The 17,615-nt window shown below is 40.4% G+C and overlaps 1 protein-coding gene across 2 annotated transcripts in view; it reads right to left on the minus strand.

Annotated features, from left to right (window-relative positions):
- Positions 1 to 1,705: 1,705 nt before the first annotated feature.
- SMAD2 (SMAD family member 2) overlaps positions 1,706 to 17,615 on the minus strand; it is a gene marked incomplete at its 5' end in the record, with an annotated part of 40,193 nt that continues 24,283 nt past the window's right edge. Inside the window, 9 exons of one of the 2 annotated variants that reach the window (XM_084278827.1) lie at positions 1,706 to 3,103; positions 6,403 to 6,547; positions 6,712 to 6,849; positions 8,759 to 8,971; positions 10,031 to 10,084; positions 11,372 to 11,446; positions 14,572 to 14,706; positions 15,203 to 15,396; positions 16,585 to 16,674. In XM_084278827.1, the coding sequence (XP_084134953.1) occupies positions 2,980 to 3,103; positions 6,403 to 6,547; positions 6,712 to 6,849; positions 8,759 to 8,971; positions 10,031 to 10,084; positions 11,372 to 11,446; positions 14,572 to 14,706; positions 15,203 to 15,396; positions 16,585 to 16,674 (1,168 nt within the window). In that variant the 3' untranslated portion in view covers positions 1,706 to 2,979. The remainder of the gene's footprint in view (positions 3,104 to 6,402; positions 6,548 to 6,711; positions 6,850 to 8,758; positions 8,972 to 10,030; positions 10,085 to 11,371; positions 11,447 to 14,571; positions 14,707 to 15,202; positions 15,397 to 16,584; positions 16,675 to 17,615) is intronic. The other variant, XM_084278828.1, reaches the window with a different exon arrangement.

Here is a 17,615-nt window from a genome sequence, read left to right on the forward strand (position 1 = left end):
GCACATTCATCAGTGACCTGGACAGGGGGACAGAGTGTGCCCTCAGCAATTTGCTGATGAAACCAAACTGGGAGGGGTGACCACACACCAGGAGGCTGCACTGCTCTTCAGTGAGACCTGGACAGGCTGGAGAATTGGGTGGAGAGGAGCCAAATGAAATTCAAGGGTCCTGCACCTGGGGAGCAGTAACCCCAAGCACCAGTACAAGTTAGGGTCTGGCCTGCTGGGGAGCTGCTCTGGGAAGAAGGACCTGGGAGTGCTGGTGGACAACAAGCTCTCCATGACCAGTAGTGTGTCCTTGTGGCCAAGGTGGCCACCAGTGTCCTGCATTAAAAAGAGCACAGCCAGCAGGTCAAGGGAGGTTCTCCTCCCCCTCCTATTCTGCTCCAGTGAGGCCACATCTGGAGTGCTGTGTCCAGTTCTGGGCACTCCAGGTCAATGGAGAGTGTCCATGGGAGGGCTATGAGGATGATGAAGGGACTGGAGCAGCTCTTGTAAGATGAAAGGCTGAGTGAGCTGGGGCAGTACAGCCTAGAGAAGACTGAGAGGGGATCTGATCAATGTTTATCAATCTAAAGGGTGAATTGTCTAGAGAAAGGGGCCAGACTCTCCCCAGTGGTGCCCAGTGACAGAAGGGACAGTGGGCACAAACTGGAACATGGGAAGCTCCCTCAGAGCACAAAGCAAAGCTTCTTCACTCTGAGGGTGACAGAACACTGGAACAGGCTGCCCAGAGAGGTTGTGGAGTCTCCTCAAATGGAGACACTCAAAACTTGCCTGGATGTGCTCCTGTACGGCCTGCTCAGGGTGATCCTGCTTTAGCAAGGGGGTGGATGAGGTGATCTCCAGAGGTCCCTTCCAAACCCTGCTGTACTGTGATGGCTTTAGTAAGCCTGATCTGGAGGAGAAGCCATGAACAACACATGCAGGTCCCAAACCTCCAGGACAGCTGCATCAGAAGTGATGTTAAACACCTAAAGGATAACTTTCCAGCCAGAACATGCAGGACAGTGGTGCTATTTGATCCCTAGCCTCCAACAGAGAATACAAAGTGCAATTAACAAAAAAGAGCCACCACCTTGAGAATTAAAACTTTTATTAGTGTATTCACGTATTAGGCAAATGCAACATGTATGAAGCTTATTTCTTAGGTTCACAAGTTCTACCAATACATTAGTCTACTGGTAAAACTAGCACAAACTGGTAACTGCTTTGCCAATTTATTTATGTTTTTGAAAAGGTGTCTGGCCTGCTCTATTCAGGCTTGATTCATTTTTTCTTTTTTGGTATTGCTTCGATGCCCTAGTCATCACAGCACAGAAATATCCATCGCTGTCATCAATCCGGTCGGCTGATTAAAAAAGCTGTAACACTGGCCACATTTTTGTTCTCAAAGCTGAGTCATCACTAGATGTACTTACAAAGTACAGTGCTAGTGCAGTGGGTGAAACAATGGGAGGAACAGACAAAGGCAATCCTGCTACTGCCACAATAACGAAAGGAATGACAGACAGCTAGATCACAAGATTGTTAGTAAGATGTATATTTTTTTCAAGTCAAAGTAACCCTTCTATACAGTTTCCCAGCCCTTCCCCAACCCAGACTTATCTGTAGAATATACTTCAGAATATTTTTTAATACGGTGCAGCTGTAGTGTCCAAGGGTTCATAATAACATGCACTGTCATGAGGAACCTGGAAGTCCTCCTTCGCTGGTCATACCTCAGCAACCACTATCCTAGAGGTTTTGCAGAAGCAACTACTTTTAATTAACAAGGCCCATTATGACATAATGAATGCATATGATCTGGTATGTATGTAAGCTATACAAAGCCACTCAGATCAGAAATTCAAATTCTGTTACTGAAACATGTTAATAAGCTGCATCTATTTAAAACATATACGAAAGAGTCTAGTTTACCCTGGGAAAGGATTGTTGTTGGTTGGTTTTTTTTTTCCAAGGTATTTGGCTCCAAAAAGTAAAGAACAATGACTTTTAGTGATATCCATTTAATGAAAGAAATACAGGTGTAAGGGGAAAGCCAATAACCTTGTATACTGAATCCAGTATCCAATGCTACCACAAATTCTCATTCCATGAGAAAGGAAATAAGAGCAAAAAAAAGAGAGCTTGATTTCCATGATTCAAGGTACAAAAGAAGTTGCAAGTTACATCAGTGTCAGCAATACTGCTGGCAACAGAGGCATCAACTCAGATGGGTAGGGAAAAGTAGACTCCTAGTGTGATGGATACTTGGAATTTGTAATATGAATTAATTTTAGGCCCCATTAAGGATATAAAGTGTCTTAAGATCTTACAGCTGAATCTCAAGACATTTCTTTCCCTTCCAACCGAGGGATTTTATTTCTTTTTTCTTTAAGAAGGCAGCAAAAAGTTAAGCTTTTCTACAAGTCAAGTCTGCTTTTTAATGTCTAGGACAACTCGAAAACCTGCTTATATAAAAAAATATAAAAGAATAAAGGAGTAGAGTCTTGGAATTTTATGAGAGATTTACCCCAATCAAAAAAACAAACAACTATTTATGGGAAGTAAAATGTAGAACAGCACAATACTGTGATATTTGAGATCATGATATATTACTTGTATATATACTTAGCTATTCATGTTATTGATAAACCATTAGGACACTCAATTATATACCCAATAAAAACACCATTAAGAGTCTTTAGAATTGTCCCTTCTTTCTGAAGAAGGCATTTCTATACACTAAATTTTCATCTAGTATCAGAGTATAGGAAACAGAATCCACAAGGTGCTTTAATTGATGAGACCTCAAGTGCTGTTTTTCTTTTTTTTTTTCTCCTTTTTTTCCTCCTTTTTTTTTTTTAAAAACCTTTTTTTTTGGATAGTAAACAGTTCATGGGGACCACACACAAATACTACGACAGAGAGCTGTTATATTAAGTCTGTTGATTGGACTCGACAGTTAGCCCACTTGGTAACAGAGGAAGGAGCTTTTTACGACATGCTGGAGCAGCGTACTGAAGGGGAGCCCATCTGAGTCAATACTTTGTCCAACCACTGTAGAGGTCCATTCAGATGAAGTTCAATCCAGCAAGGAGTGCTCGTTACCGTTTGCCGCCTGGAAAACAAAGGAACAACAGGGAAGTCAGGGAGACCTTTTGGCTGCCACAGAGTCCTCCATCGCCTGACCCAAGTGTGTTTCCATCCACAGCTACCACACAGAAAAAAAGATAAACATCTGCAACCATTACCATAACTGTTACTAAGCCCTTTATTTTTTTTTTCAGACAGACTTTGAAGAAAAAGAAACAAAACCCAAACAAAAAAAACCCAAACCACCCCGCATCTGTTAAGGCACATCAATAATTACAGTGCTTATCCATAATGTATCGAGAATATTCTGCCCTGGTGAGTAAGATAAGAACTGCAGAATTTGCTCCACTGTCACAACCATAGTCTGGCTTTCTGGAGCAACTGATAAGATAAATGTATAAGGAAAGTGCTAGATGTTGTCAGCAACTCTACGTAAAAAACACAGTCTGTGGTTATGCTGTGATAACTGATGCTATCTCAAAGGAACACCATACTTCATCTCTGATTTCCTGTAATCTTATACTTTTACATGTGTTTTGTACTGTAACATCCTCACACAATCAATTTAAGTAAAAAACCCCTCTGTGTTTCCCTTGCCTTCTACACAGACTTGCCTATAATTTTGCACAACAGTGGCCCTTATTTAAACACCACGTAGAAAGCCTCAGTGAAGCTGAAGAACTGACAGCCATAAAACCTCACACATGCCCTTGTTTCAGAGGCCTGCTATTCAAAAACATTCCTCCCCATCTCCAAAGTAAAGAAATCAGTATGGGGCATACTCTGCCTGAGAAATCCTGTTATTTCACTGTACCCACTCCAGGCATGGGAGTTTTCCCAAACTAGACTGGCAAGGCTACTGGTTGCTAAGCCAGTTTTTCCTAGTATTTCTAGCTATTCCCAAGTCAAAGCAAGGAGGCATTAAGATTCAAAGGCATCAGATTAATCAGACAGAAACCCAGCCCCTTCATTTTTACTGTGGCACTGCAACCCCTTCACTTCAAGGAAATCTGTTTATACAAACAGAGGAACTGAAAAGGCAGAGAGATTAAGCCAGTGAGAGGATGGATTTCAAAAGCTGTCTGTGGTTTCACATTTTCTAGGAGAAGAAAGTAGCTGGGGTCTGTGCTCTCTCAGCACACTCAAAACATCGTTATCTCAGCCTATGCCAAAACAAAGTGATCCAATAAAAGAACAATCTAAGCCACAGGAAATATAATTCCATTTAGTCTCATATCCTCTCCCAGAGAAGGAAGTTCATTATTCCACCACTGTCAACTCCCCTACAATGTGTTCCACAGCACACTTCAAAATGTTCTAACTGGTTCTGGTTCTGTTCAGCAGAGGTGGCTTCGTACGGCTGCTGAAGTTGGTAAGTCATCCCAAAGAGCAGCTATCCCAAAGAGATGTCTCAGTCTCTTCTGCCCATGGATTTACAGTTCACGTACAACTAAGTCCCTTTGCAGTAATCACCACTTTCTTCAGATGATCCTAGACCTGGATGGCTCCTGTGTGGATGTGAGCCCTTGACTGCTGACCTGAAATTTCTGCCATCATCCTCAACTCAAGGCAACACATCCCAAGCAAAAAGCTGTAAAACAGCTTATAAAACCCACCACACCTTGCCATACCTGCACATTTTTACATATATGCCACATGGCTAAAATGTTACACTTTGGCTTTGTCCAAAGCCCGTTCTGCAAGAAATGTTTTTGACATAAAGCCAGGAAGTTTTAACAAGAATAGTGGATTTTACAGCACTTCCTGGTCTATTTTGACAATTCAGGCAATGTTCATTCCCATTCAAGGTTGCGTTTGCAGGAGCAACCTCTTCTTGCTTTAATCACAACTGCAGCATCACTTACAAGTTTTCTACATCAATAATTTATTAGCACCATCTGAAGCAGAGATGCAAAGGAACCGGTTCAGCGCTACGTTGGTAATCGGTTTCTGTGCTCCTCTGGCAGCGTTTCCACTTGGAGCTTTTTTCCAACCCTATGATCTCTGAAGGTTTTACAGATAACTAACAACCAACATTCTCCCTCCCTAGAAATAACTTTTCCAAAAGCCTCCCCCACTGTTGTACCCAGAACTCACATTCCATTCACTTCCAGTTGTCTCCACATAATCTGATTAAGCCTTTCTTCTGTCCTGATTTGAATGTTGTATTTAATTATGCCTAAGTTTATACATACTCCTTTTGAGCCAAATCCATCAGTTCTTTTAAACTTGAGCCAGATTCTTTCTTGTGTACCTCTCGCTAACAAAGAGGTACCAATTTATTCCATTAGTCAAATTTCTCATTTAATTTAGTTTGGCTTTTACAGAATTGGCTTCATTTAGCTGAGTAGCCTCCTCCACGTACCGACGCCGCTATTTACATGTGTGTATATACTTCAAGAGCAGATGAAAGAATCAAAAGCCCAGGATTTAAGAGAGTGGGACCTGTATGCCACCAGTCAACTTAAAAAATGATGTGGATTTTAAAAAGGCATTATGCATTGCAGTAGTGTATTGATAGGCCAGAATTCATTCATTTGGTGGTCGATTTCTAGAGAGGTTTAAGGGATTTGTTTAAAGCCACATCTCTAGCTCTCCTGAATAATGAAATCTTTAATACAGCTCAGTTAGAAGTCAATTCCGTTTCTTCACGAATGCCCACACATCAGAGTAGCTAGTAGAGAATACAACTGGCATCTATTCAAAAGCAGAAAAAGGACTATTTTTTTCCACTCAAAACCCTGTTTTTAAGCACTTTTACTACATAAACAGTCATACTCTTGCAAAGTTTTTTCCAATACAAGTTCCAAAGTATTTGCCATCCCTTAAGAGCGTGTTCTCCAGCTGTTTTACCCTGCAGAATGCACTCCAATTGACTCCAGTTCTTTCTGCTGGGTACTAACTGTACCGTGCAACCCAGCAAACTCATCATACTCCAGATCGAACAGGGCAGAGACCAAAACGACTGTACACCTAACAAACACCAAATAATCTCACAGTATAAACTGTGAAACTTCTAGATCTTGCCAGTGGTTTCACCACAGTAAACAAAAGCAAGCAGGGACCAAGCGAGGGAACAGGGTTCTGACAAGGCTCCTTGCTGAGTTCAGTGCAACAATAAATCAGTTTACTGGTCTTTATGACTTTGGAGCTCCGTAGGTGAGGCAGGGAGAAGGAAGGAAAACATGGCTTCAACTTGCAGACAGCACATCTTAAGTAGCAGTAAGCAGCCTGTATGCACGGCTCTCAAGCCACAGAAACAGCGTTATTAGTGGAAGAAGAAATTAACTTGCAATTTAAAAGCAAAGTGGGTTCTTTTCATACCTGTATTCAGCTCCCCATCCTTTAACAAAGCTCATTCTTATGGTACACATTCTAGTAAGCTGATAAACCGCTTCGAAACCCTGATTCACAGATTGAGCCAGAAGAGCAGCAAATTCTTGGTTATTAAAGATTTTCAGATTGCATCCTAGAAAGGAAAAGAAAAGATGGCAAAAGAGTGCAGTCGATGAACAACTGTGTTTGCTACAGGGAAGCCCCGAACCACGAGGATACGTCTCCAAGGTGCCAAAAGGAAAGCAGAGGTCTCTCTGTGAGCACATTCACCAGATACACCTTTAGTAGGCTGCTAACCTGGTGGGATTTTGCAGACGGTTGCAGGATGCCAGCCGTATCTCTGATTGCAGTTGGGGCTCTGCACAAAAATGGCGCTGTCGCTTAGGCACTCGGCAAAAACTTCTCCGCCGATGTAGTAGAGACGCACTCCCCTTCCTGTAGTGAAATTCAGAGGAACTCTAGTTATGATACAGCCCAAGCAGACTAACAAATAAAGACAAGGGTTTTGTTTCAGGGAAGACCTGAGGTTTTTCTTCAGAACAGCAATCGACTACCTGCAGGACCATTGTGCTGGGCTGAGAGCCGCAGCAGGAGTGGAACACAATTAACCTGCATTTTTGTCCCACAGACACACAGTATTTGGAAAAAGAGTATTTTTTGGGCAAGAATGAGATAGAATTTTCTAGCTATATGATGGCTTGTAACCAAATCTAACTTAGGAAGCAGTATTTATTACCAAATAACTTCCCCCCCACAAAGGAACACCAAAATTGAAATAAAAGTACTAAGATTCAGCACAATTCAATCTGGGCAAATACCAAGTGTTGTATGTGAAGTGGCACAGGCCACTATGACATAAAAAGGAAAACCCAAGTATGCCACTTCAACACTCTCCCCTTACACTCATCCACACTGTTTCACAGCCCACTGCATACCCCTTTTCTGCACTACCTGGAACAAAATGAATAGGATTTCATTTAGCCCCATAACAAAAACACCCCCACTCCTAAGAAAACATGTTTTTCACTTTTAAATGGTGATCTTACTCTGATTGGAGAAAAAAAAAAATCTGTATGTGTTATTTCTAGCATAAGCAAGAGAAGCAGTGCACAACTGATCTCCCAAGAAAACTATTTGTAATTCACAAGTCCTTTTAAAAGGCCATAGTTTCTCTTCCCCTTTCTCTTTAAAACTAATTTTCAAACAAAGTCTGAGCTGTTCTATTAAAAAAAAAGTGAGAGCTCCTTACATTTTTTTTCTCATCATTTTCCATTCTGATCAGTCAGCACAGGCACAGCCTGGGTTTCTGCACATCTAGTTTTAATCAACCAGCATTTGGACTTGGCATAGCAGGACTCTAAGGTTCTACTAAAGAGGCTGAATTTTTTTCACTAAAACAAAAACAACACCTCATAGAAAAAAGAATCTTGTGAATGCTGCTAAATAACAGAACCCAGGAAAAAATAAAAGGAAAAAAAAGTAGTTTATTGAATAACTTAAAGCCAAGTTGTGTGTGCTGTGGAAAACAGTATTCTCTACTAACCATTACAAAGAAAATCTTGATTGTGTTGAAACAGCACCTTATCTCAATGGAAGCTTTCCCCATTTCAGAAAAGAATTCAAGTAGTACTAATGTTCATTCTGCATTTTATAAATTAGAATAAACTAAGCAACATGTTAATATTTTGGAATTTAAAACTTAAATTTCAACTGTAAGCAACTCTGAACATAAATGCTACCCAGGACAGAGTGGTCCAATGAGGAGCCTAAAAGCCAAAAACCTGCGCTTTGCGATGCTTTGGTGCATCACCTTTTTCCAGAAGACACAGAACAGCATTGTGAGCAACAGAAGTCCCATACAGTTGAGTAGCTTCCTCCTATGCCTGAGCCTGACAGCTCTGGTGGGATGGCTGCTGCCACCAACTCAGTGACCACTGCTTGAGGAAAGGCAGGACCTTGAATCTCCAGCCATCAATATGTCTCTTCCCAACTGCAACTGGCTGTGGTGGCAGAAGCTGCTGTATTTCTCCCTGATTTCAAGAAGCTGTAACCTCTGTCTTTCCACTTCTGTCCTTAGGAAGAGAGATCAAGCTCTCTTTGGCAAGCCTTGAAAGACATTAATTTTTATATGTGTATATATGTATTTTTATATATACATATATAAATATAAAGCACCTACCACCATACTGATAAGCATTCTTTGGAACCACTCTGATGGTTCAACAGCTGGCGGCACAAGGGTGAAAACACCCCAACACACAGATCTGCCCATCCTACCTGGATCATTCCAGATAATTTAATGGCTAAAATAAAATCAAATGGTTAAAAGATCAGCGTCTTTTACCTATATGTCTCCTTGTCATTTCCACAGTAGCATTTCTGTTTACGTTGGAAAGCAGACCTAGACAAAATCGTTCTGAGTTTGATGGATCTGTAAAGCCATCTACAGTCAGGGAAGGCTGCGATGCATGGAAGGTTTCTCCCACTCTTTGATTCAGTTCGTAATAGGCTATTGAGCACCAAAACGCAGGCTCCGAGTAAGTGACTGGTTGCAAGTCTAAAAAAAAAAAAAAGACCCAAAATAATTAAAAAATAAGCTTAGCACAGGATCTGAGGCTGAAATCTATCTGCCCTGCTCTTTGTCTTTCAGAAATGACAGCAATAGTCTCCTCGAGCAACTCAAATTGTATTTCACTCGTCGTCGTTTTTACCTACCCCAGTAAACAGAATGGAATTCAGTATTCCACACAAGGGAAGAAACAAGGAAAGAAGGGGTGATGTGATCTAATCTGACCTCAGCTTGAGTAGTTCAGTCCTTGCATTTCGCTTGGTAAAATGATTAGTCACAGCTAATGTTGCTGTGACTGCCAGACATTGAGACATGGCTGTTGCCTTTCTGTAACTTGCAAACGTTTTGCCAACATTAAACTATCAAAGGCTGAAGCACACAAAGGGGGAAAAGGAGGAAAGTATGTTCCCTTGTATTACACTGTCTTATACAGTCTCTTTATCTAAAGGCAGCAGCCCTGAGCTCCTCTCACTCTCCTCTGCTGGAGCTCAGTATCTTCCCTGTGCATCTTCAGCTTTTCCTGCCGTGCTTCCCCTTTTTACCTACACTAATTACTTACTTGGCATTATGAACAGCATTTTCCTGTCACCCTTCCTTAAAGAAACCCAAGGGAATCTGATCATCCTGAGGCACTCAGAGGCACACAGGAATGGCACCTGATCAAAGCAGGTGGGCAACTGATGTAGAAGCAACAATTGTCTTGTGGTCACTGGTGAAACAGGACATGAGAAGAGCAGCAGAACACACATACAAAGGAGACAGCAAGTCTGGGCAGCACTATGGATAGGCTAACGACCTTTAAACTATTTATTTTATAAATGCTGTTCCTGCATACACAACTATATCACTCTTTCCCTCTACTAGCAGCTCAACAGGAACAGAAAGAGTTATTAACAAATTATTAACCCAGCCCTATTGTGTCTATCGTCAGGAAGCCAACCCACTGCTCTTACGTTTTTTCAAGTACATTTTCATTTGTAATGTAATTATAAATATAAGGAAGAGTCACCACACACAGAGAAACAATTGAAAGTATTTCCAGCTTACCCAAGCTATGATTAACTGGAGAGAGAGTACTAGGAGACAGCTCTGCTGGAGATCCTGTTGAAGCAATACAGATGGTGTCAGAGCAAATGATTCTTACTGTTTCAGGTGGGGAGGTACAACCATTACCTAGATACAGTTGCACATTAAAATTCCTTGGAATAAGAAGCCTCAGAATTCCTACAACCAGTTTTCCAGCATGTCACATGTTTCTTCTGAATTCAGATTGCATTTAATTTTCTAGGCTCCTGGGAACCTACCCCTCCTTGTAAAGACTCAATTAGCATCTCAGTGTTGCATTTGGCAGAGCTCTCACTTCATGCTCACTCTGTGAACTTAACTTACTTATGCACTTCTACAGTGAGAAGGTGGTGACTTCTTCCCAAACCCACTGAAGAAAAGCTATGGAAAAGTGGATGAGACAATCAGGGTGTTACCTCTCTATTCTCAAGGGAGAGGGGTTTATCTCTAGAAAAGAAGCAGCTGGATTTCCTCATTTGAGGAAATCATTCTTTCCTGGAAGGAGGAAGGAAAAAGCTCAGAGAAAACATAAACTCTCCAACTCAATTTGGGCAGTAGTAGGGAAAACGCAGAGAGGCTTTGCACTGAAACACTCCTACAGTGACTACTGATGTCAGGCTTTTTAAATTAAGGTACCTATTGTCACACAGTGGGAAAATATTGCAGTTCTTACAGAAACTAGCACAGTTGATTCCAATTAACTGACGAAGGTTGCTAACATTAGCTAACAAAACACACACTCAAGTCTGCCAGCACATAGCAGGAGGTCCTTCTCCACCACATTAACCGTGCTTTGTCCAAGTCTGAGGCCAACCAGATCATCCAGAAACTTTTTCATACAAAGGCACCAGCTCTCAATGTTTCCACTGCTCTTTCAATAGACCTTTCCATACAAGAACTCATTTGAAACATGGCAGATAGTGGTGAGGTTGTCAGAGTTCAGAGGCAGGATCTCAAACTTTAGGCCAACAGCTATGTTCTTTCAATGGACCCATTTCCATAAGGTAAAGTCAGGAGTGGGTTGAAGCCAGACAGCTATTGAAATCTATATTAAGGCTTTCCTGATGAAGATTTAATTAGACCTATATGCTTCTGTTATGAAACAAATGGAATGTACTTAAATATGTCACAGAATGCTTTTAACACATTCCCCTAACAAAAAACTAACCCAAATATTTTCTTCACAAAAGACTGAAAGTGGTATTTTGAACAGAAAACACCAGGCTGCACAGCAGACCACTGCCAGCATGAATTTGTGCCACTACATAGAGGGATTGCAACTAGTGATCTCTAGTCTGGAAAGTAGTGAAAAATAAATATTACCTGTATCCATGCTTTGGTTCATCTGCTGATCACTTGTTTCTCCATCTTCACTGATATACCCCGGAGGTGGTGTTTCTGTCAAAAAAAAAATAAATCTACAGATTAGTTCAATGACCATGATTTACCATTTGGGGTGCTTGTCCTCAAGTCTTCCTGAACTCCATTTTGTACCTGAACACCGAATTACAATTTCACTTTGTTGTCCCTTTTTCCTTCCAGTAGGACGTCAAACTCATTACCTGCCTTATTTTCTATGTGAAATATTTCATCTCTTGCATGCCAGGCAATTGTTCAAATATGCCATATAACTAGCAGATAATCATTGTTTGTTCCATTTAACACAAGATACTTTCACCACAATGAGTAACAATTCTGCAATTGTGATCAACAGCTCTCACATTTAGTAGAATCGCAAATGAAAAAAACCATCTGGTGACTTAAAAAAACAAAAAACAAAAAAACCCCAACAAAAAAAACCCAAACCAAAAATGAAGAAGAATGAGCTGTCTTTATGTAGTAGAGCCATCAGATCAGATAGCCTCCCACGCCTTATAGAAGTTGCTAGATGTAAAGGTTATTTTTTAGTTCAGCACCCAACTCCATTTCTCTTCAAGTATCCAACACTTGATTTCACTCAGTGATAACTGTATTATCTAGCTACTTGCACTGCAGAAGCTCTGTTATTATTGTTATTATTACTTCCAAGCTCTATTAAAACAATTGTGTTAAGTAGCTTCCTTTAAAGATGGAATTCCACAGACCAATGTAAACTCGGTAACAAGCCTGAAGCATTCTGATACTAGAAACTGCATCTAATTCCACAGAAATATCTTCAAAACCCAGGAGAGTATGCTTGTTCCTTTCCTCCATTCAAAACATACTTTGTAATCCAGATAATGAGTTAACCAACTGCCTTTCAGGAAATAATTTTCTTTGAACTGGGCAAATGTCTTTTCCTATACATTAAAGGCAAACCCTGGATTTCTTTAGTGAAAGTGTTTGAAGCTATCTCTCTCTACAACCGCCTCACAATTGTCTCCAAGACATCTGAGAGATTAAAAACATTTAGTTATGTTATCACCAAACAGCAGAAATTTTAAGATAGAGTCTTCTGCTTAAGAATTAAAATCAAACTGTATCAAATACCATGCCTGAGATTTCCAGCAATGTACTGAGATCAGAAAGAAGTCAGAGAGAGGAAACTAAATTAAGTCAGTTGATTAAATAAAAGTGACCTGGAAGAATTTTATCTTTGGATCATTCTGTGAAATTAGTGTGGTAAATACAGATGCAACAAAATTCAAGTGAGAGTTTAAAAGGAAGATTAAGGGAAATCTTTACTAGCAAGAAGCACGATGACAGAAGTCATACCTGTTTTGAACATTTTTACAGAATTCATTGTGATACAGAGGACTCCACCCACCTCCAAATAATGTGTTGTAGTTAAGCAAAAAGATGTGGTAAAAGGTCAATAACCCACTTCCAATCCAACCCCTTCCTCCTGTTTCCAGCTGCTAAATCTAGGATCTTTAGCACAGATTATTTTCCATACCTACTCTCTGTCTGAAGAGAGACAACTTCCTCCACCTGGGACTATTAATTCTGTCTCAGGGTCAGAGGTGGAGCACCATCACAGCTGGAAATAAATGCTCCGGCATCAGGTTAAAACCCTCTTAGCAGAGCTTGAATGCTGCCAAAAGTTTGGACAACACAGCTCAGCACCTCTTTACCCTGAAGGGGAACATCCAGCCCCTTCACAATCACCATCTCCCCATTTGTAGGTAAAACCAACCTCTCTGTAGACCGAGTCCTGAGACAATACTGCGGCACCAAACTGGCCTACCGCTAAAGAGAACGGTTCTCTGAAGCAGGCTGTCAAGGCACACCAGACTTATCAGAACCTGGCTAAGTACTCAAGATTAAGTCAGCCAAGTCAAATAAAGTAAGATGCCATGATATGAATACAACAGGAGGGTGTCAGTGACAAAGAGAAGGAGCCAAGGTGTGGTTAGCTGCATAAACATTTGAAGATCATGTGAATACCTGCAATCACCTTCAACAGGCTTCCTGCAAATGACTACCTAGAGTTGCCTTAGCTCATTTCCATAGCACTCAAGTTTTCAAATGGAGACCTTCCAGTAAGTTATTTGCAAATGCTATCAAAAGCACTTGACTCAGACCGAGTCAGAGAAGTATACTTAAGAATACAACACCAGCCTGTAGCATTAAATCACTCTCTAAAGATCTGGTACCCCTGGGTGGCAATTTATGTGGCACAAATTAAACAGATGCGGTCAAATCCATTGACATTTTCAGTGCTGCTTTAACTCTTGGATATATTTAAAGAAAAAGCAAGCAACATCCTATTTAAGACATGTAAATACAATTTGTACACTGTGCATATTTGAGTTTCAAGGCAGTCATCTTACTCCTTGAGTGTTCAGATCTGAATTTGCAGCTTGTTTGTAACACAGATGTATTAAACATGTTTGAGAAAACTTGAGCTCTGCTTGGTTTTACACTCCAGGCAACTTCCTGAAGAGATAGGAAACAGGAAGTTGGGGCAGGAAACAAAGGTCACTGGTGTTATGTTTCAATAAGGGTACAGGCTTTTGGGTGCATTGTAGCAGATTAGTCTTGGTGTTTGTTTTGGGGTGGGGAAGAGGCAAAGAGAAGGAGGAGTTCTTCAGGGTTCAATATTATTAGGTTGCTCTTTCATACTAAAAGGACAAAACTGTAGGCACACAAATACACAATGCAGACCTCAACTGATGCCAACAACAGAACAATACACTTCATAAGTGACTTAACTTTGCAACTTAAAGTTTTCTCCATGTATTAGACATGCTGAGATAGAGCAGCAGTTTACTACCCAATCTCAAATAAACAGCATTTGGCAACCCCTATGTGTTTGTTAAATAGGCTTAAAAGCATAAGGTGAAGGTCTGCTTTGTACTCATTAGCATTCTGAATCTTAATTAAGCTATTGAAACCAAGTAAGCTACCGTGAAACCACAGCAATGTGGTTTCAAACAACAGTGCTCAGGTATTTCCATTGGAATTCAAACATTAAATCAACCAGATTTAATTTACTGGCGCATCTTTCAATTAATGTGATCACTTAGGAGGATGAAATTACCACCTCTGTTAAAGTGGTTCAATGTTAAGTGTACTGTTTGCGGTAGGAGTTAAGAAAATACCTGGTATGTAATTGCTTTGTGGTTCAATTCCAGCTGGAAAGTTAGTGTTTTCAGGAATGGAATGGGTATAGTCATCAAGAGGTGGAAGCTCCGTTAGAATCTCAGTGTGCCGCGGCACTAGTACAGGAGGCAAGACTAGAAAAGCAAAATTCAAAGCATTAGTAAGACCCTCAAAATACACACTTCTGTGAGCTAAAAGGAAAAAAAAAAATCCAAACAAACATCTAACAATTTCTTAGTAAGTTTCCACACTTTTCTGACTGTCAGTACTGCTGATACTGCAGTTGTGCTGCTAGTTACCAGAAGAATCACAGATTCTGAATTCAGAATCATATTCCTGAGGTAGGTCTCGAGTAAGACATTAGCAAAGGTAAGTCATATCTACTCTCCTTTTCAGCACAGACCATACCTGGCCAGCTGGAAACACCAGAAGTGTTTGTCATCAGTATTCAACACATTTATAAAGAGTTTTTCAGTACTAAAAACTTCCAGGGGATGGCATTCTCAGAAGCTGTAGGTCTAAGAGTCTTGGCAAGAGAAAGCACCATCCTTCTCTCCTGTTCACTTAAAACATTACTCTGAACAAGTACATACAGGGCCTGCTACAGAAAGTCAGAAGCAGTCTTCCTACCTGGTGTCTCCACTCTCTGGTAGTGGTAAGGGTTTACACATACTTCATCCTTTTTAAGATTAAAAGCATATTCACAGTTTTCAATTGCTTTAAGTTCATGGTGACTGTGCAGGTCTGGCCAGCGCCACAAGCGGCAGTAAATAACATGCGGTAATCCTTTACGGTGAGATACCTGCAGGCGCCCATCGAGAGATCTATACGGGAGAGACGTTGAGAAGGGTTTACAGACTGCATGCTGTCTCTGCATCACTCAAGCAACAGTGAACACACACATGGGATGGGTAGCTTATTTATTCCTAGAGTTCAACATCCTGGAATTCAGCCTGCTGACACTGTTAGTGACATTTACTCTCTTGTTAAAAGGCTTCAAATGTGATAAAAACGGTGGCATCAAGCAGTGTCCTAACTTATTTTTGAGCTGCTCAAATTATTGCCAGTGAATTTAGAGTTCATTAAAAGCCACTTTACCTCCAACCAAGTATTTAGGGTCATTGTTTCATACACTTTTTTTTGTTGTTTTTTAAATGCAGATGGTGGTTGTTAGGGAAAAGTAAAAATAAAATAGCACACTTCGTAGTCCCTTCTGCTGCTAAACCTCAAGGCTTTGCTGTGGCATGGATGCTTTATGGCTTTAAGCATAAGAATTCCCACAGGACTGCAAATAAGCCTATAAGCAGTCAGCTGCCCAAGTGATCCACATGGCAGTGCAACCGTAATGCAAGAAGCATGAATGCACATCTTGTAAGGGCTGCACAGTTTATCTTCTCGACTTCATCTGCCTTGCTACCAGCTGAAAACGTTTTGCTAGTTTTAAGACAGGCTGCATATGCTTACACAAATGCAGATGTTTATGATTGTTATGGGATGGGAGACAAACCTCAGTACACAAATCAAGTAACGTGACATGGAAAAATAAAGGCCCTGTTTAGAATTTGCCCACCATTAACTACTGAAGAATTTACAAACAATTCTTGAGTAGCTCGTATCTGAGCCAATTAGCAAGATTTAACTGAAAGCTTGTGGCATACAAAGCAGTTTAAACACTTTGTAAGATTAGGCCTAAAGAATTAAGTATCCCAACTTTGTTAATATAAATACCAAATCACATTAGAGCTTGCTTTTAACAAGTCTTCCCATTCTTTCAATGGCACTGGCGTGAAAAAAAAAGGAATATTCCAGAATTAGAGTTTCATTGGTCAAAACATCAGCTGAGAACACTTGGATTTCTACACTGGCAAGCAAGTAATTTAAAATGCTGTACCATGAGAGGCCTATGAAGCATTTTCAGTCTCTTTTTACAGCTAAAGCATCCCATTACAGACCCTCCAAAGCCAATCCCTCCCACAAGGTTTCTATGATGCGAGAGAGGGCAGAATATTCACCTGGTTTGTTCAGAGAAGCTGTAAAGGCCTGTTGTATCCCACTGATCTATCGTGTTTGGTGTACTCAGTCCCCAAATTTCAGAGCAAGTGCTGTGCATAAATTGAAAACAAAAACAAAAAATTGGTATGAATATGGAACATGGTTATTCAAAACACCATGATGTCAAACATGGAAAAATGTACAGAATACTTCCTTTCACATAGAAGATAGAGCACTGTTAGGCTTGCATTTAAACTGACATCTCATGCTATATTTTCTATATGAAGGAGGCTATCAAAATGGAACACGTGATTCAAGGTAAATGGTAATGTTTTTAAAAGGTGAACAAGTCCTATGGATTTAAGTAATCAATACATTGTAATGTTCCTTAAAACAGGCAAAACTTCCTCAGCCTAGTTCTTAACAAAATTCAATTTTAAAGGGTAGTTTCTGAGTTGTTTTTTTTTTCTCTTTTTTGTTTTTGTTTTTAAACATAAGCTTCTCTAATATTTCAAACAAAAGGCCATGTGTATCTGAAACCAAACATTGTGGTTTAACTTCCAGGTAGCACCACTGAAGCATTCATCTCATTCACCACGCACATACAAATTTCCTGCTTTTCCCCCAAACAGGGAAATTCAGGCTCTGGAGAAAAAGCACATTGGAGCTGACACTGTTTTCTGTACACTCCTCAATTAAAGAACGAAGTATTGCTTTCCATACAAAACACAGAACATTTAACACACTTGTATCGTATCTTAAGACTTCAGTACAGAATAACAAAACTGTAATTGCTGTATTAAGTGGGATAAAAGGAGGGACAACTAGTTCTTTACCAAACTGGTTCAATGACAAGATCGTAGTAAACCAGACAGGAGCCTCCAGTGATAGACACAACTAAAAGTACCAGCAGATTAAAGTACAGCAGCAAACCAGCACGGACTTGTAAACAGGCAGCACACTTTCATAAACACAAATCCATCCCAGACTTGCTCTGTGGCCACTCCAGACCGACAGTGTATTTTACACAAGTGACAGACAACTAGACTTT

The sequence above is a fragment of the Gallinula chloropus genome (assembly GCF_964237585.1).
Source record: "Gallinula chloropus genome assembly, chromosome: Z".
NCBI lineage: Eukaryota > Metazoa > Chordata > Aves > Gruiformes > Rallidae > Gallinula > Gallinula chloropus.